This window comes from Pseudorasbora parva, chromosome 24, assembly GCF_024679245.1.
Source record: "Pseudorasbora parva isolate DD20220531a chromosome 24, ASM2467924v1, whole genome shotgun sequence".
In the NCBI taxonomy this organism is placed as follows: Eukaryota; Metazoa; Chordata; class Actinopteri; order Cypriniformes; family Gobionidae; genus Pseudorasbora; species Pseudorasbora parva.
This window is the reverse complement of record NC_090195.1, coordinates 33,747,520-33,768,503: the sequence shown is the minus strand read 5'-3', so window position 1 is coordinate 33,768,503 and position 20,984 is coordinate 33,747,520. Positions and strand designations below refer to the sequence as shown.

The window sequence follows — 20,984 nt, the reverse complement described above, 5'->3', positions numbered from 1 at the left end:
GGACCTGAAAGGCTGTTATATCTCTCTGCTCTGGACTCTGACCTTGCCTTTGACCAATCACAGAAAACCAACACTGCCAAGTCAGCAAACTGTGATTGGTTGGAAACCTCCACCACTGTAACCTCATACACAGGATGACAACTTACCCACTGGAAAATACTAATTAGTTCAATGTTGCTAGTTCATAATAATGGTATGACTGAATCAGAGTCATGTCGAATTGTAATGAGTAATGTGGCACCAGACTGAAGTTTCCTGTCCTTGAATGAAGGATGTCAATATGGGCATTTCATGAGCAGGCTGGCTAATCTGTAAAGGATCATAAAACTTGTTGATGCATAAACAGGTTCATTCCATCCAATCCAAGCATTCCATCGTACTCCCGCAGAGCACAGACAGAGGGCACTGTGGTGTCAGAAAGTCCCTCTTTTCCAAGCAATGTCACAGCAAGGGCACCCCCTTTAAACCTGTGGCTGAAGACTGAACAAGTTCAAGCAAATAAAAAGCAGCCAATCAGAACGTATTTTGACTCTCTTCTGTGAAGTTGTGACTTTTCTCCATGGCAACAGTGACTCCCTCCTTCTCCTCCCACCCCCTTCTCTAACCATGTGATGCTTTGGCACAAGATGGCTGCCCCCTTGCCAACTACATGGACATCTTTCTTGGACATGCATTAGGCCTCAAAACTTATTTCAGCGCTGAAATAAACACACTTACACTTTTCAGACTTTTAGAAAAAACTATGAAAGAAGTGAATGTAGCCAAACATTTTACATGACGTAAATCATAATTAAACTTTGGCATGTACCTTGTCCAGCACTATTGGTGATGGTAATTTGTACAATGGGTAAAATACATTTCAATCAAAAAGTAACAAGTAGTGGTGGCAAGTTTTTACACACGCAAACATTTTCTTAAAACAGATTACGAAGACGACGGCTATGATAAAGATGAGGAAATGTTATCAGGACATTAAGAACAGGATGTAGTAAAAACCCGATTTCCTTCACATCTGCACATTCCATGCAAATCAAAGTTAGTTTAGTACTCCCAATTCCTCCCCACAATTCAACTTTACTTCTGCCTACTACCAGATAACTGCAACTTACAGAGCGTCTATTCAAACCATCCTTCCCTTCAGGCCTTTAACAACTACTAAGAGCTGTCCAGACAAACACACACACACACACACACACACACACACACACACACACACACACACACACACACACACACACACACACACACACACACACTCTTCACCATCAACCTTCACAACCTTGGGAGGAAGCTCATGTTTACCTCCTCCATCGGCAAGGCCTGCTGGGAGAAGATACCATGACCAAAACTGGGTGAAGCGACGGGTGGGGGAGGTGTTTTAAAATCACCCTTCACTTCCTGCAAAGCTCTCTCTCTCCTTAAACAAGAGCAAGGCTGACAAACCCCAGCAGTAGCACATGTATATGACCACCAGCATGCACAAACAAACCAACGCCTTTCATTTATCTTTGTGGCACACTCATCCTCTGGGCAACTCTTTAACGCAACCAGGCAGGGTGAGGCCTAAAGGACGTAATCAAGTCAAAGATGATTTCACTTCTCTTGAATAAAACAGGATGCATCTCTGAGAAAAAGTTGTCTGTGTTGTTTTCGATTTTTAACATGATGCATTGAGATTCACTTTTTTTTTCTTTTTTTTTTTATCTCCCACAAATCCAAAAAAAAGATAACATGCAATTTACTACAGGTTATGATAATTGTTACAGTTTATTTAAAATGATTTATGAATCTGAATTAATTCTTAAAAAAAAATGTTTTAAATGAATGATTCAATGACTCACTCTCATTAAAACATTTGTTTAATTACTGGATGAATCCACATTAGAACTGATGTAAGACAAAGTAAAGGCCCTTATATGTAACGTCAATACTATATCTTACAGCGAGTGTCATGGGCCGCTTTGATCTCCATCAGAATTGCAGATATCATTATGGGATTGTAAGAGGTTGATGGGTAGCAAATGGGAAATATACACAAACAGTAAAATTAACGAAAGCATTTATTTGAGTTTAAAACAGACACAAAAAAGTATGATTGCTCAACGGTACAAACCAAGTAAATGTTACGCCATGTAAACTGCTTAGCAATCATTGGCTGTGGCTTGAGATGTTTGTGGTAAACAAGGTCAAAGTTAGCCTGGTCCTACCAGACTCATTTACATTTCATTTGTACAGAGAATCGAGCCACTCTCCATCGACAAGCGTTAACTTCTTTGAAGGCGGGAACTCTGTTGAAGTTTAAAACTATTGGATCTGCCCAGAGCGACTCTGGACCTGCCATAACCAATCGCTAACGTTTGATCGTGACGCATGAGAGAAGATAACAACAACTATCGGCTTAGCATCGCTAGCGTTCGCCTTAGCCAACTCCTTCACTAACAGAGCAAGCTGGAAAATCAAACTTTTCCCGGACCCCATGGGGAGGAGGGCCACAACATCATGGCCACCAACAAAACTCAGCAAAGATTGTTCTTGCGCCGACTTTAAAGAGGTGGTAAACCACGATTTCACTTTTCTAACTTTAGCTAGTGTGTAATGTTGCTGTTTGAGCATAAACAACATCTGCAAAGTTACAACACTCAAATTTTAAAGCAAAGAGATATTTGCTTTTTTTTTAAATCAATTTCTAAGGACTACAGCAAACGGCCGGTAGGAAACTACAGACATTCCTCCAGGGTTGCTGACATCACTAACGACCCCATGATTTACTCTCCCCTCAAGCCATCCTAGGTGTGTATGATATTCTTCTATATGAAAACAATTTCCTGGCTAATCCAAGTTTTATAATGGCAGTGAATGGTAGTCAAAAAAGTACATCCATCCATCATATAACTGCTCCACATGGCTCCGGGGGTTAATAAAGACCTTCTGAAGTGAATCGATGTTTTTTTTAAAGAAAAATATCCATATTTAACACTAGATATTTTATAAAGTAAAATATCTAGCCTCCACCAGACCACCTTCCATATTTAATTTATGCAGAAAGTATAACGCCTCTGGGAGTACAAAACACACACACTACGCCTGAAGTCATATCGTCCCAACAGTTACACTTTTTTCGTAAGTTGAATAAAAGGCCGGAAGCTAGATAATTTACTTTAAACATAGATAATTTTCTTACACAAACACATCAATTCACTTCAGAAGGCCTTTATTAACCCCCCGGAGACGTGTGGAGCACTTTTATAATGGATGGATGAACTTTTTGGGCTGCCATTAACTTCCATTAAAAAGCTTGAATTTGCCAGGACATTTTTTATTGTTACTCCGATTGTATTTGCCTGAGAGAAGAATGTCATTTACACCTAGAATGACTTGAGGGTGAGTAAATCATGGGTTAATTTTCATTTTTGGGTCAACTAACCCTTTAAGGAACATAAAATGACTGCATATGACTTATTTTGCTTGCTCAAACAAACAAACAAACATATTAAATGCACTAAGACACAAAGGCAATGCTAATCTTGGGATTACAACTCATTGAGTATTTAAGCAGACAGTATGACGACACATTAGGGAGGATGGCTGTGCTACTCCTGCACGTCTCACTTCCTTTACATCGTGCACAGTGGCACATCTTACTCCATAACTGCATTTAACACAAGTTAAATTTGAGTAATAAACAGTTCACAAAAGTGCGTGCATGAAAACTCAATCCTAAAGCACAATAATCAATGGATAATTACACTATTCGCATGAAATGTGACCCTGGACCACAAAACATAAAGGTCAATTTTTAAATTGAGATTTCTGAAAGCCGACAAGCTTTCCATTGATGTATGGTTTGTTAGAATAGGACAATATTTGGAGAGATAAAACTATCTGACAATCTGGAATCTGAGGGTGCAAAAAAATCTAAATATTGAGAAAATCTCCTTTAAAGTTGTCCAAATGAAGTCCTTAGCAATGCAAATTACTACTAATAATACATTTTCATAGCCTATATTTATGGTAGGACATTAACTAAAGATCTTCATGGAACATGATCCTTATTTAATATCCTTGTTAATATGATCTTTGGCATTAAAGAAAAACTGATCATTTTGACATATATAATGTATTGTTGGCTATTGCCACAAAAATACCAGTGCAACTTATATCTGGTTTTGTGCTCCAGGGTCACAAATCAAAATTAACTTTCTAAATCAATGCAAAATTAACCAGTATCAAATAAATATGGAAAAAAACAACTCTCAAAAGAATTTGCTAACATAAATCAAGGCCTCATGGGCGAAGAAAAAAACAAACAATAGTATTATAGCCAAAAAATGATCACACCCTATTGATATTTAATTACTTCCCAATACCAAGTCTGTTATTTTCCACTGAACATTTTCCTCAGAAATTCATTCCATTATGAAGATTAAATGTGTGCAGTTTCATGTTGTCTTTGAGAAATGCAATCTCCTATTGAAACAATATCAGTCCTGGTGTGCCATTCACAATCTTCAAGACACATCTTGGCTCCAGATAGCGGAATGCAAATCATTTGGTTTAGAAACCAAGACTCACCTGTGCATGTTGCCATTGGTAGTGAAAGTCTGATGACACACAGAGCATTTGTAGGGTCTCTCTCCACTGTGCACTAGCATGTGACGATCCAGAGAGCTAGCCGAGCTCAGAGACTTCCCGCAGATACTGCAAGAGTGGTCCGAATTCCCACTATCGGTGTTGTGCTGGAAAAAGGAAATTTGGGTCAGCTAACTCAATAATAGGGCTATTTTATAGGCCAAGACCTTCAATATATTGTCACAGGGCTCCAGACCAAAAAATATAAATATTTAAGAATCCATTGGCTCCTATAAGGTTTATTAGCTCCTTTCATTCTTTCTCGAGAAGACAACAGTTTAAGTAAAATAAGGATTATGTGATATACAATGCCCATTTCTATAGTTATTTTTCTAGCTGAATAACGAGTTTATGAATTTACGATTTTTCTGATGTAAATATGACTGTCCTTAAGCCGTTTTGTACGAGCTCTTTCCAAGGTGGAAATGCTGAATGAGCATCTGTCAGGCCACATTAAAGAGCGCCAAAAAGTTGAAAGTTTGTTAATTGTTTACTGAAACAAGTTAAAGTGACAGTTAAGTCCAAATCTTACTGTGATTATGGATGGCTGCGCTACAAATAACGTGAAGTTCAGGCAGTAACAGAAAACAGGAAAGAAAGAAAAAATAGAGAGAATAATAATCCATATCAATTAAAAAACGAGAACTGTTACTGATTAGTTGGTGTCCACAGTTTTTTACAGCACTTGACACGTGTCTGTCGTTTTCTATATATCAGTGTTGCTGCTCAGTAGAGATGAGGGCTTTGAAAAAGCCTGACATCCGTATTTTGGCACACAGACTCAGAAGGGTTTTCCCCACTGTATCTTTGCTGTAAAACTTGTTTTTTGTAAATTTGTCGATTTTATTACATCAACACAACAAAAGATGTGATGGGCTACTCATCACAGAACATACCGGTAAAAAGGCACGCAATTTTTTAATCATAAGTACATTTAAAGCTCTGGAAAAAATTGAGAAATCAATGTTAATTGGTCTCTTAATTTTTTCCAGAGCTGTATATGGACGCCAGTGACGATCTCAGCAAAGATATCACTTGCAAATTATACAATTATTTTTGGACGCAAATGTGACTGTTCTAGTCGCAGTCCGGAGCCCTGTGTCTGACGAAGCACGTTCTGGAAATACTTGGACAAATGGTACTTGACTTTACACCATCTTTGCTGATTTGCATACAGACTTTGAGAAATCAACAGGTATGCAAAAGATCACTGGACAGATGAAATAGGTGTGCATGTTACCTGTCGGATGTGCATGGTGAGCTGGTGTTGGGTCTGAAAGCCCTTTTCGCACAGCGGGCAGACAAGTAACCCGCTGTTATCTTTGGCTTCCTGAAACAAATATATACAAGGCACCATGTCTGAGTTATTAATCTCCATAGCATACATACAGCATTGTGTTATATTATGTGACAAACGGTGTTTTTTAGGCAATTTCACAGCTGAGATTTGGCGCGGACGCAAATCTGATGTCTGGTTGGCACGAAAGCTGTTTTCAGGACTCGGATGCACACCAGAGTCTGTTTAAAAACAAATATTTCAAAAGTGTATATCTGCTAAAAGTGTGTCAACGTTTTCTGAGTACACTGTTAAATACAGTAACACTAAATGTTTTTTAAATGACTTATGCTCACCAAGGCTGCATTTATTTACTCAAAAACAGTGCGAAATATTACAATTTAAGCAATATAAAACATTTTTAAATGTTATTTATTCCTGTGATCAAAACTGAATTTATCATTACTCCAGTCTTCAGTGTCACATGATCCTTCAGAAATCACTCATATAAGGATTTGATGCTCAACAAACATTTATGATTATTATCAATGTTTAAAACGGTTGTGCTGCTTCATATTTTTGAGCAAACCCTGATGCTTTTTGCTGAATTCTTTGATGAATGGTTGAAGTAACTTTTTTTAATGCATTTACTGTCACTTTTGATTACTTTACCTCACATCCTTCCCTCGGGTCATTTTGACCCGAAACTCATAAAAATCTTTTATTGTGTTCATCGGTTCCAAGACCACTTATTGACTGGATTCAAAGAGTTTATGTGGTTGTAATAATAAAAAAAGGTAACAAAATCCTTCCCTCTCGGGTCAATTTGACCCCCTTAGGAATGTGAGGAATGCTTCAGGAATCATGGAAAACCTAACAAATGCTCAAAAAAAAATCATCTTTTCAAAATAAATTTATTTAATAATGTCTTCATGTGTCTCTGGATGTATTTTGAAGAGATAAACTGACTTTAGGACCCAGAGGAACAGCTTATTTGCTCCATATAAAGATATAAGGCCAGCTGGAGTCATGAAATATCGTTATCTTATTTATTTTTATCAACAAGAGGTCAGCAGAAAGACCCAAATTGACCCAATGTTAGATATTTTGAGCTGATTTGAGCTGGTTATGCATGTATTGGAGTTATTTTGAATTTAAGTTGAAAAAATAGTTAAATAAAATAGTAAAAGCTAAATCAAATTTAAAAAAAAAAAATACATTAAAAATATTTTTTAATGATCTAAGCATTCTAGATCCAAAAAAAAGTATAATTTTAGGGATTTGGGTTATTTTGACCGGCGAGGGAAGGATGGGGGTTGATGTGGCTTTACTAAATAAAAACATGGAACTTATTTGAAAAAGAAAATGTTTGAACATTACGCTCTTAAAAAGAAAGTTTCCAAAAGGGGGTTTAAGCAGTGATGCCATTAAGAACCATTTTTGATTCGCCAAAGAGTAATCAGTCCTTAAATACATCCCTTTTCTTAGTCTGAAGAACATTTTAATGATTGATTTCTTCACTATAAAGAACCTTTTGTGCAATGGAAAGATTGCATGGATGTTAACGGTTCTTCATGGATCCCTCAATGCCAATAAAGAGCCTTTATTTTGAAAGTTGTAAATTAACCGCAAAAAACAACAAACATACATTAGAACATTTCATAAATAAACAATAAAAGCCAGTCTTTCTGTTTGAACCCCAAATGTCATTGTTTAAAGAGCGTGGGTATAAACCCATATGCAGGAGGCAGGGAGTGAGGCCTTGTCTTCTGACCTTGAATGTCTTGTCAGAACATGTTGTGTTGTATGTGTGAGATACTGAGCTAAATCCACTCTGTTAAATAAACACTTGCTCAACCACAGGAGCTACATTAGTCACTGCTGCCAAGCACAAAAACTGCACAGATACAAATATTCACAGTTAAACCTTTATGTGCTGCTCCTCTGTGTTTTAATTTGGGGGTTTGTGTATTTTATGAAGAGCATCTTGAAGGAGTGAGAACTGCTTCCTCTTTCACCTTGAGTGGAAATCTGTGTAGACCAACACCTTCCTCTCGACAGTACGGCAGATCATTAACCGAACATAATGGCAGTGCCTCATTCAGTGACACCAGCTCCTGTTCTAACAGATCTGATATACTTATGCTATGATGTCGTAAAATAAGTGCATAGACATCTCATATAAAAACAGGGAAGGCGCATGAATCATCATTAATTCAGCTCTAAATAGACGCCCACATGACCTACAAACACACAAGCGTTTAAACTAGGCTGGAATCTTCAAAAACATCTCTAGGAAGAAACGAGCACTTCCTTTTCCTCTGATGGCACGTTGGCGGAGAGCTTGTTTTCCTTCTATGTGTCTCTTGGCTTCAGTTCAGGACCAGTGAGAGACAATCGCTGACCGCATTTACCATTCAGCATGTTATGAGGGGAAGTGTCATTCACAGGCAATGTCTGCTTTTTTACCTTAATTGGGAGCTTCATCATATAACCCTTTAATTTAATCACTACAATTCAGGCATACTGGCCTGCTTAAAAATCATAGATCATAAAATGTGTTATTGCACTATTTACCTTTTTTTTCCAGCAAAGACATTAAATTGATCACAAGGGACAGTAAAAATAATGTTACAAATAAATGCTGTTAATCTATCTAAAATACTGTTCTTTAAAAGATTCTACTCAAAGAATCCTGCAATCCATGCATTGTGGTTTCCACAAAAAAATTAAGCTGCACATCTGTTTTCTCAGTATTCTGAGACAAAGTCAGAATTGAGTAACAGAGCGGGAATTGTGTGACAAAGAAGTCAGAATTATGAGATATAAAGTCAGAATTGAGAGATATAAAGTCAGAATTGAGAGATATAAAGTCAGAATTGAGAGATATAAAGTCAGAATTGAGATATAAAGTCAGAATTGTGAGATATAAAGTCAGAATTGAGAGATATAAAGTCAGAATTGTGTGATATAAAGTCAGAATTGTGATATATAAAGTCAGAATTGAGAGATATAAAGTCAGAATTGAGAGATATAAAGTCAGAATTGTGAGATATAAAGTCAGAATTGAGAGATATAAAGTTAGAATTGTGAGATATAAAGTCAGAATTGAGAGATATAAAGTCAGAATTGAGAGATATAAAGTCAGAATTGAGATATAAAGTCAGAATTGAGTGATATAAAGTCAGAATTGTGATATATAAAGTCAGAATTGTGAGATATAAAGTCAGAATTGAGAGATATAAAGTCAGAATTGTGAGATATAAAGTCAGAATTGTGAGATATAAAGTCAGAATTGTGATATATAAAGTCAGAATTGAGAGATATAAAGTCAGAATTGTGTGATATAAAGTCAGAATTGAGTGATATAAAGTCAGAATTGTGAGATATAAAGTCAGAATTGTGATATATAAAGTCAGAATTGAGATATATAAAGTCAGAATTGAGAGATATATAAAGTCAGAATTGTGTGATATAAAGTCAGAATTGAGTGATATAAAGTCAGAATTGAGTGATATAAAGTCAGAATTGTGTGATATAAAGTCAGAATTGTGTGATATAAAGTCAGAATTGAGATATAAAGTCAGAATTAAGTGATATAAAGTCAGAATTGTGTGATATAAAGTCAGAATTGAGAGATATAAAGTCAGAATTGAGTGATATAAAGTCAGAATTGAGATATAAAGTCAGAATTGTGAGATATAAAGTCAGAATTGAGAGATATAAAGTCAGAATTGTGAGATATAAAGTCAGAATTGTGAGATATAAAGTCAGAATTGTGAGATATAAAGTCAGAATTGAGAGATATAAAGTCAGAATTGTGTGATATAAAGTCAGAATTGAGATATAAAGTCAGAATTGAGATATAAAGTCAGAATTGTGAGATATAAAGTCAGAATTGTGAGATATAAAGTCAGAATTGTGATATATAAAGTCAGAATTGAGAGATATAAAGTCAGAATTGAGAGATATAAAGTCAGAATTGAGAGATATAAAGTCAGAATTGAGTGATATAAAGTCAGAATTGAGTGATATAAAGTCAGAATTGAGTGATATAAAGTCAGAATTGAGTGATATAAAGTCAGAATTGAGAGATATAAAGTCAGAATTGAGAGATATAAAGTCAGAATTGAGTGATATAAAGTCAGAATTGAGTGATATAAAGTCAGAATTGAGTGATATAAAGTCAGAATTGAGTGATATAAAGTCAGAATTGAGTGATATAAAGTCAGAATTGAGAGATATAAAGTCAGAATTGAGAGATATAAAGTCAGAATTGTGTGATATAAAGTCAGAATTGAGTGATATAAAGTCAGAATTGTGTGATATAAAGTCAGGATTGAGAGATATAAAGTCAGAATTGAGAGATATAAAGTCAGAATTGAGAGATATAAAGTCAGAATTGTGTGATATAAAGTCAGAATTGAGATATAAAGTCAGAATTGTGTGATATAAAGTCAGAATTGTGTGATATAAAGTCAGAATTGAGAGATATAAAGTCAGAATTGAGTGATATAAAGTCAGAATTGAGAGATATAAAGTCAGAATTGAGAGATATAAAGTCAGAATTGTGTGATATAAAGTCAGAATTGAGAGATATAAAGTCAGAATTGTGATATAAAGTCAGAATTGAGTGATATAAAGTCAGAATTGAGTGATATAAAGTCAGAATTGAGTGATATAAAGTCAGAATTGAGTGATATAAAGTCAGAATTGAGAGATATAAAGTCAGAATTGAGAGATATAAAGTCAGAATTGTGTGATATAAAGTCAGAATTGAGTGATATAAAGTCAGAATTGTGTGATATAAAGTCAGGATTGAGAGATATAAAGTCAGAATTGAGAGATATAAAGTCAGAATTGAGAGATATAAAGTCAGAATTGTGTGATATAAAGTCAGAATTGAGATATAAAGTCAGAATTGTGTGATATAAAGTCAGAATTGTGTGATATAAAGTCAGAATTGAGAGATATAAAGTCAGAATTGAGTGATATAAAGTCAGAATTGAGAGATATAAAGTCAGAATTGAGAGATATAAAGTCAGAATTGTGTGATATAAAGTCAGAATTGAGAGATATAAAGTCAGAATTGTGTGATATAAAGTCAGAATTGAGAGATATAAAGTCAGAATTGAGAGATATAAAGTCAGAATTGTGAGATATAAAGTCAGAATTGTGATACAAAGTCAGAATTGTGAGATATAAAGTCAGAATTGAGATATAAAGTCAGAATTGAGAGATATAAAGTCAGAATTGAGATATAAAGTCAGAATTGAGAGATATAAAGTCAGAATTGAGAGATATAAAGTCAGAATTGTGTGATATAAAGTCAGAATTGAGAGATATAAAGTCAGAATTGTGTGATATAAAGTCAGAATTGAGAGATATAAAGTCAGAATTGAGAGATATAAAGTCAGAATTGTGTGATATAAAGTCAGAATTGTGTGATATAAAGTCAGAATTGAGATATAAAGTCAGAATTGAGTGATATAAAGTCAGAATTGAGTGATATAAAGTCAGAATTGAGTGATATAAAGTCAGAATTGTGTGATATAAAGTCAGAATTGAGAGATATAAAGTCAGAATTGAGAGATATAAAGTCAGAATTGAGAGATATAAAGTCAGAATTGAGTGATATAAAGTCAGAATTGAGATATAAAGTCAGAATTGAGATATAAAGTCAGAATTGAGTGATATAAAGTCAGAATTGAGAGATATAAAGTCAGAATTGTGTGATATAAAGTCAGAATTGAGTGATATAAAGTCAGAATTGTGTGATATAAAGTCAGAATTGAGAGATATAAAGTCAGAATTGAGTGATATAAAGTCAGAATTGAGATATAAAGTCAGAATTGTGATATAAAGTCAGAATTGTGATATAAAGTCAGAATTGAGAGATATAAAGTCAGAATTGAGAGATATAAAGTCAGAATTGTGTGATATAAAGTCAGAATTGAGAGATATAAAGTCAGAATTGAGAGATATAAAGTCAGAATTGTGTGATATAAAGTCAGAATTGTGAGATATAAAGTCAGAATTGTGAGATATAAAGTCAGAATTGAGAGATATAAAGTCAGAATTGTGAGATATAAAGTCAGAATTGTGATACAAAGTCAGAATTGTGAGATATAAAGTCAGAATTGAGATATAAAGTCAGAATTGAGAGATATAAAGTCAGAATTGAGAGATATAAAGTCAGAATTGAGATATAAAGTCAGAATTGTGAGATATAAAGTCAGAATTGAGAGATATAAAGTCAGAATTGTGAGATATAAAGTCAGAATTGTGTGATATAAAGTCAGAATTGTGATATAAAGTCAGAATTGTGATATAAAGTCAGAATTGAGTGATATAAAGTCAGAATTGAGTGATATAAAGTCAGAATTGAGATATAAAGTCAGAATTGAGAGATATAAAGTCGGAATTGAGTGATATAAAGTCAGAATTGTGTGATATAAAGTCAGAATTGAGTGATATAAAGTCAGAATTGTGTGATATAAAGTCAGAATTGAGATATAAAGTCAGAATTGAGAGATATAAAGTCAGAATTGAGAGATATAAAGTCAGAATTGTGAGATATAAAGTCAGAATTGAGAGATATAAAGTCAGAATTGAGAGATATAAAGTCAGAATTGTGAGATATAAAGTCAGAATTGAGAGATATAAAGTCAGAATTGAGAGATATAAAGTCAGAATTGAGATATAAAGTCAGAATTGTGATATATAAAGTCAGAATTGAGAGATATAAAGTCAGAATTGTGTGATATAAAGTCAGAATTGAGTGATATAAAGTCAGAATTGAGTGATATAAAGTCGGAATTGAGTGATATAAAGTCGGAATTGTGTGATATAAAGTCAGAATTGAGAGATATAAAGTCAGAATTGAGAGATATAAAGTCAGAATTGTGTGATATAAAGTCAGAATTGAGATATAAAGTCAGAATTGAGTGATATAAAGTCAGAATTGTGTGATATAAAGTCAGAATTGAGAGATATAAAGTCAGAATTGAGATATAAAGTCAGAATTGTGATATAAAGTCAGAATTGAGAGATATAAAGTCAGAATTGAGAGATATAAAGTCAGAATTGAGAGATATAAAGTCAGAATTGTGTGATATAAAGTCAGAATTGAGAGATATAAAGTCAGAATTGAGAGATATAAAGTCAGAATTGAGAGATATAAAGTCAGAATTGAGAGATATAAAGTCAGAATTGAGAGATATAAAGTCAGAATTGTGTGATATAAAGTCAGAATTGAGAGATATAAAGTCAGAATTGTGTGATATAAAGTCAGAATTGAGAGATATAAAGTCAGAATTGAGAGATATAAAGTCAGAATTGTGAGATATAAAGTCAGAATTGTGATACAAAGTCAGAATTGAGAGATATAAAGTCAGAATTGTGTGATATAAAGTCAGAATTGAGAGATATAAAGTCAGAATTGTGTGATATAAAGTCAGAATTGAGAGATATAAAGTCAGAATTGAGAGATATAAAGTCAGAATTGTGTGATATAAAGTCAGAATTGAGTGATATAAAGTCAGAATTGAGTGATATAAAGTCAGAATTGAGTGATATAAAGTCAGAATTGTGTGATATAAAGTCAGAATTGAGATATAAAGTCAGAATTGAGTGATATAAAGTCAGAATTGAGAGATATAAAGTCAGAATTGTGTGATATAAAGTCAGAATTGTGTGATATAAAGTCAGAATTGAAAGATATAAAGTCAGAATTGAGAGATATAAAGTCAGAATTGAGAGATATAAAGTCAGAATTGAGTGATATAAAGTCAGAATGGAGTGATATAAAGTCAGAATTGAGAGATATAAAGTCAGAATTGTGTGATATAAAGTCAGAATTGAGTGATATAAAGTCAGAATTGTGTGATATAAAGTCAGAATTGTGATATAAAGTCAGAATTGAGAGATATAAAGTCAGAATTGAGAGATATAAAGTCAGAATTGTGTGATATAAAGTCAGAATTGAGATATAAAGTCAGAATTGAGAGATATAAAGTCAGAATTGAGAGATATAAAGTCAGAATTGAGAGATATAAAGTCAGAATTGAGTGATATAAAGTCAGAATTGAGATATAAAGTCAGAATTGTGATATAAAGTCAGAATTGAGAGATATAAAGTCAGAATTGAGAGATATAAAGTCAGAATTGTGTGATATAAAGTCAGAATTGAGAGATATAAAGTCAGAATTGAGAGATATAAAGTCAGAATTGAGAGATATAAAGTCAGAATTGAGAGATATAAAGTCAGAATTGAGAGATATAAAGTCAGAATTGTGTGATATAAAGTCAGAATTGAGAGATATAAAGTCAGAATTGAGAGATATAAAGTCAGAATTGAGAGATATAAAGTCAGAATTGTGAGATATAAAGTCAGAATTGTGAGATATAAAGTCAGAATTATGAGATATAAAGTCAGAATTGTGAGATATAAAGTCAGAATTGAGAGATATAAAGTCAGAATTGAGAGATATAAAGTCAGAATTGAGAGATATAAAGTCAGAATTGTGAGATATAAAGTCAGAATTGTGAGATATAAAGTCAGAATTGAGATATAAAGTCAGAATTGAGAGATATAAAGTCAGAATTGAGAGATATAAAGTCAGAATTGAGAGATATAAAGTCAGAATTGAGAGATATAAAGTCAGAATTGTGTGATATAAAGTCAGAATTGAGAGATATAAAGTCAGAATTGAGAGATATAAAGTCAGAATTGTGTGATATAAAGTCAGAATTGTGAGATATAAAGTCAGAATTGTGAGATATAAAGTCAGAATTGTGAGATATAAAATCTAATTAATATAATTATCAATAGTTCGTAAGTTAACACTGATAATAATCAGAAATGTTTCCTGATCATCAGATCCTCATCTGAGAATGATTAGTGAAGGATCATGTGACACTGAAGACTGGAGTAATGATGATAAATTCAGCTTTGATCACAGGAATAAATTACACTTTACTATATATTGAAGATATTTTAAATTGTAATATTTCACAATATTTAATCAAATAAATGAAGTCTTGGTGAGCAGAAGAGATGGTAGATGTTAAAAGGGTTTAAAGGTAGTCTTTCTAAGGATGATCTCAGAAGAGGACGTAATTCATTTGCTGTTATGCAGTTTTCTTTGGACACAATTCATAAGGTGCACCTGAACACCTGTTAGCAACTTTTTCCTCTGGTTTTGTCTGAGCCTGTTTGTGCTGTACTTTGGCACATCTCTTTATGCTCAGTTAATCCAGTAAATTACACAACTCGCTGTAAGCTTCTTTACTTTTCCTCAAAAGGAGTGAAAGAGGCCTGAGAACTAGGCTACAGCTCCTCCAGGTGAAACTCTGCTAATATGCTAAAAGATCCCACCCTCAAATATCTATTCTTGTGTCTAGATATGACTCACAAACTTTTTTTGCAAGTCTATTAGATTTTATAACTATTTCCCTCCAGGCAAAAATTGCCGAATACAGAATACAGAGTTTAATATGCCAAGAGAACAACACTCTGGTGAGTTTTTCAAATGGGGAAGGAACGCTCTAAAGGGGGAAGGGTGGTTTGGATCCAAAACTTCTGAGACTAAACTCCCCCCCTAGAGTTACACAGGAGTGTTAAGGGGTTAAAAGTGACACCTGTTGCCCGCACAAAGGAGTGTTAAGGGATGAATTGCATGCTCTAATGGGAGCCATGTGATGCATTCGTGTGGACAAAAGGTGGATTGAGATGCCAGAAGACCATTTGTCACTCATCATTTAAAAACAGGATGCTGCATCCATAAAGTCTGTACCACTTTCTAACCACAAAAACACGTGTATACACCAACAATTCATTATTTAGTGCTGTATCCCACTAAAAATCATAAATGCTGTGCAAGATTAGGATTAGTGTGTCCCATTATATAGTTTACCAAATATAGAATATAAGTAGCATACCAAATGTGCCAGGATGGCAGATTGGTGTATAATGAATAATGAATTTCAAACTCAAACATTATGCATTTAATGACATGGCAGTAAGCCACAGTGGCATATTCTCTCATTACATTTCTCAAAACTATCAACTTTCTCATCAGCAGCAAAGTACAAACTTTTGTTTAGTAGAAGTATGCTAATTGGCATAAAGCCAAAGCTCATCTGATTGCTTCATTTGGGGACTGAGTCGGTATGAGTTTGTGTTTTGAGAATTATGAATCAGTGTTAGAAATTCAGTGTTGAGTTTGGATCATAAATATATTTTCTGTTTTTGAAACCCCAAACAGTTCTTGTTTCCGACAATAAAAGGACATCAACACTGCATGTTCCACAAAATACCAAGAAACATTTATAAAAAATATAGAAACTTAATTCATTGCTTTATTTCTATTTTACTGTTATTATACACTATATTGCTAAAAGTATTGGGACACCCCTCCAAATCATTGAGTTCAGGTGTTCAATATCTTCATGGCCACAGGTGTATAAATCAAGCTCTTGGCCTGCAGACGCTTCTACACACATTAGTGAAAGAATGGGTCGCTCTCAGGAGCTCAGTGAACTCAAGCGTGGGGCCGTGATAGTTTGCCACCTGTGCAATAATTCCATTCCTGACATTTCCTCACTACTAAATATTCCACGCTCAACTGTTAGGCCCATCCACACGGAGACGGGTTTAGGTGCATACGCATACATTTTTTACCATATCAGCGTTTCGTACACACGGATCCGGCGTTTTGGAAACATGTATCCGAAATTTTTTGAAACCAGGTTCCAAAGTGGATAAATCTGAAAACGACAATCTTCCGTTTTCGTGTGTACAGCGAATCCGTATATTTTCTGAAACGGTGATGTCATCACACTACGTCCAGCAGGGTGAAGAGTTAAAGGGATACAACTACGGGCACTGAGCATGCGCACATCCATATCGCGTCATTTAATTACCATATCTGCATTATTGTAAGAGTATGTTTTGGGTTGGGGTAGTTGTAGGTGTTAATAAAACACATCTGTTAAGTAGCAAATGTATTTATTGTTATTTTATTGTGAGATTTTTCCTCACCTCCGACCACTGCTATACCCCTTCTAGCCACAACTCTTCTTCTCCGTTTTTATTGTATTTCTGTAGGAGAATTACAGCGCCACACACTGGCCTGGCATGCAAACTACATCGTTTTTAGTTGGTTTCGGTAGTCATGTGTGGATGCAGATATTTCTTGAGACAAGGGGGAAAAAAAATCATACTGGAAAAGCTCTGGCTTCGTGTGGACAGGGCCTTAGTGGGATTATAACAAAATGGAAGCAATTTTGAACAACAGCAACTCAGCCACGAAGTGTTAGGCCACGTAAAATCACGGAGCGGGGTCAGAGCATTCTGAGGGTCACAATGCGCAGAAGTCATCAACTTTTTGCAGAGTCAAAAGCTATAGACCGCTAAACTTCTGTGGCCTTCAGATGAGCTCAAGAACAGTGCGTAGAGAGCTTCATGGAATGGCTTTCCATGACCGAGCATTTCATCCAAGCCTTACATAAAGTGTGTAATGCAAAAGCGTGGGATGCAGTGGTGTAAAGCAGCCGCCACTGTACAGAAAGATATAAAACAGTGAGACATGTTCTCTGGAGTGACCAATCATGCTTCCCTGTCTGACAATCACATGGATGAGTCTGGGTTTGGCATTTGCCAAGAGAACGGTACTTGCCTGACTGTATTGTGCCAAGTGTAAAGTTAGGTGGAAAGGGAATGATGGTATGGGGTTGCTGGGCTTGGCCCCTTAGTTTCAGTGAAATTAACTAAATGCTTCAGAATACCAAGACATTTTGGACAATTTCAGACTCTAGACTGTGGGAACAGTTTGGGGATGGCCCCTTCCTGTTCCAGCATGACTGCGCTCCAGTGCACAAAGCGTCGGCCCATAAAGACATGGATGAGTGAGTTTGGTGTGGAGGAACTTGACTGGCCTGCACAGAGTCCTGAGCTCAACCCGATAGAACAGCTTTGGGATGAATTAGAGCGGAGACTGAGAGCCAGGCCTTCTCGTCCAACATCAGTGCCTGACCTCACAAATGCGCTTCTAGAAGAATGGGCAAACATCACCATAAACACACTCCTAAACCTTGTGGATAGCTTGAAGCTGTTAGAGCTGCAAAGGGTGGGCCAACTCCATATTAAACCCTACTGATTAAGAACGGGATGTCATTAAAGTTCATGTACATGTAAAGGCAGGTGTCCCAAAACTTTTGGCAATATAGTGTATATATATAAATTGCAGCTATGCATGTAAATCCACATATACATGACACTTCCTATTGTCTGATTCTATTCGATTTAGCAAATATGTATGTGACCTTCGCCCTTACTCTTCATAACGTCTTACCTGGTTCTTTCTTCCACTGCGGTTGGAGCTGGGGCTTTTGACTGGCACCTTATTGGGCGTGGTGTGGGCGGAGTCTACTACGCCGTTAAGTTGAGCTGCTTTCATCACAGTGCTCATCATGGAGTTAATGGAAGACAAGTCCACTCCATCAGCTACATGCATCTCTTCTTCTGCTCTATTCTGTCCATTCTCCCATTCATTTCCTTCCTCCTCTACACTGGCAGAACCCTCTGTGGATGTTTTAATGTCTTTGTATTAATGGCAGACAGACAGAAGTTTCTAATGATAGATAGATCGACAGATAGATAGACAGACAGACAGATAGACAGACCAATGGATAGTTTTGTACCTGTGTGTGTTTCTGTGGGGGCGGGGCTCTGGACATCATCACTGTGCTCCACCTCCTCCGCAGTAAGGGAGGATTTTGCGGATTCGGTTCTCATCTCCTCCGTTGAATTTTCCATAACTATGGAGAAAAAAACAACGCAGAGGGTAGATAAGCCAAGGGTGCTCTGAGTGCACTGGAAGTCATGCTTATATTCAAATAGTCTCGTAATAAAGTCTCATAAAATCATAAATGATAAAAATCTTCCAACTTTATGAGCAGAAAACAGCTAGTTGGAGAACAGCTTTCTTTTCTAAAGCATCTGGTGGCTAAATCAGAACGGTTTGAGAATGGAAACAGTTCAGCGAGTACACTACATAGGGCACTTTCCCAGTCAGCAGAACATGATGTGTGTTGTCTAGATGAGACGCACAGTACACACATTCTCTCGGTGCTTTATGGCTCTGGCACCTGTCTGAAGAGCACAAGGGACCTCGAGATAAGTCTCATGACCACATGGGTATGGTGAACGCAAGTGCGCAAGTCATCATACACAAAGGTTTGAGTGAACTATGAGCTGTCATTCTGTATTTTACTTCCACACAGAACACGTATTTGCATTCCACTTTGGTACTTTCCCATTGTTTTCAATGTAACCATGCGCTAGTTGAACAACCGGTGCTCTTGCTTTCAGATCTTTAGTCTCGCACATGACACAGCTTTCTAAAAACACAATGCTTAGGTTAAATTAAGAAATAAGAGATGCTCAGACATCTCAAGATCTCATGTTTTTTTCTATTCCACTGCATCAAGAATGTGGCTTACATGTGTTTGTTTGTTTTTCTGTGGAATTGGCCCTTATTTAACAATGAATATCCTTCTTCGACTTCTTTGAAATATGCAACTTATGACTTTCCTAGCCAAGAGTTTTTTTTAAGAAAAACTGATCTGATTGGGTTAAACAACTTGCAATTGCAACATCATAGAAAACTGAATAAGGCGTGGCCTATGCCAATTCTTGGACAACTACACACAACCACATCTCTGCTTCGGTGGGTGTCGGCCTGGCAGATGGCTGTAGATGCTAATCTGGATGAGCAGGGAGGTCTAAGCGGTACTTTTAAGATGGGGAGGTCGTAAGGGGTTCATTCCTGAGGGGAATGATGAGGGATGCTAGAGCTACTTTGGCCTAAAACTTTCTGGTTATGATTCAACAAGCGTGATAATGACTAAAAGAGATTGCAAATGGGTTAAAATGAAGTCAAAAGGAAGAATGGGAATGGGGGAAAAAAGATGGAAACTGAGCGAGTGAAAGATTCTCTCTTAGCTAATTGCCGTTTCCTCATCCACAACCACACAGGAAGCTCCTCTGCAGTCTGGGCAGCTTCCTCTTTTGGAGAGGATAAGGGAATGCGAGTGTGCGAGTGTGCGAGTGTGTGTGTGTGTGGTAGGTTCGGCAGTTGGACAACAGGATCTGCTGTTGGCTGGACCATAACAAAATGGTAGATATGATCAGGGGTGGCCAACTCTGCACCAACAAGTGAAACTTCACATATGCCTAGTAGCCAAATGGAGGTAAACCAAATTCATCCAAAAACAGCCTGCTAGTCTAGCGCTAAATGCAGATAGAGCTCTGAGTTCTTACTCCTTAAAATAACCAAAGTGGGGGTTGACAAGTGCATTCAATGTAGTGACAACAAATAGGAAATTATGTCATAGAGAAGAACGTCTGCAGACTCTCATGAGCGTCCTTGCAGACTTTTTAACAGTCATGATTCATGAAGTTCGTTGCTCATCCAATGCAGTACCTACCAATGAGATTTCAGATATACCATGTGTGTCAAAGTCAGTAAGTTTCTTAGATATCAGCAATATATTAGTTTGGCCTTCTTATGACAGGGCAAGATAGTTCAGGTTGTAAGAATATCATGTGGCATGGCTCCCCAAAAATGTAATGATATTTATGGCTTAAAAAACTATGAAATTAATTTAAAAGCTTTTTCAATGATTGCGATGTGCAAGGATTACTTTTTACTCAAGAGTTCTTAAACTAGAATTTCAGCATTTTTTTAACTGAAAGGGTCAGTAAAACTTTTAACTAGAATGAAAAGCATCATCTGAAAACTTTAGAGTGCATCAAAGGGAAGTTGTATATGAGCCACCAATCACACTGAAGCGTGGTTGCATATCTGCTTCCCCTCATTAGACAAGATGAGCCGCTCCTCTGATAGGACGTTTGGATGCTGGGCGGGGCGGTTTTGCTGGAAAAGCGGTTGATGATTGGGGTGGGGGACATACTAGTGTTATGTACTGAAGAGAAAAACAGAAAGAAGCTCACAGTGGGAAAAGGGAAAGGAGGGGAAACCTGTATTCGTAGAGATGGGTGTGGAAAGTCAAG

At 35.9% G+C, this 20,984-nt stretch overlaps 1 protein-coding gene across 2 annotated transcripts in view; it reads right to left on the bottom strand.

The window, feature by feature from the left end:
- rreb1a (ras responsive element binding protein 1a) overlaps window positions 1-20,984 on the bottom strand; it is a 74,010-nt gene that overhangs the window by 14,949 nt on the left and 38,077 nt on the right. For both annotated transcript variants that reach the window (XM_067434389.1, XM_067434388.1), the window contains 4 exons: window positions 18,611-18,727; window positions 18,262-18,491; window positions 5,870-5,959; window positions 4,573-4,736 (listed from right to left, as the gene is read on the bottom strand). In XM_067434389.1, coding sequence (XP_067290490.1) covers window positions 4,573-4,736; window positions 5,870-5,959; window positions 18,262-18,491; window positions 18,611-18,725 — 599 coding nt within the window. In that variant the 5' untranslated portion in view covers window positions 18,726-18,727. The remainder of the gene's footprint in view (window positions 1-4,572; window positions 4,737-5,869; window positions 5,960-18,261; window positions 18,492-18,610; window positions 18,728-20,984) is intronic.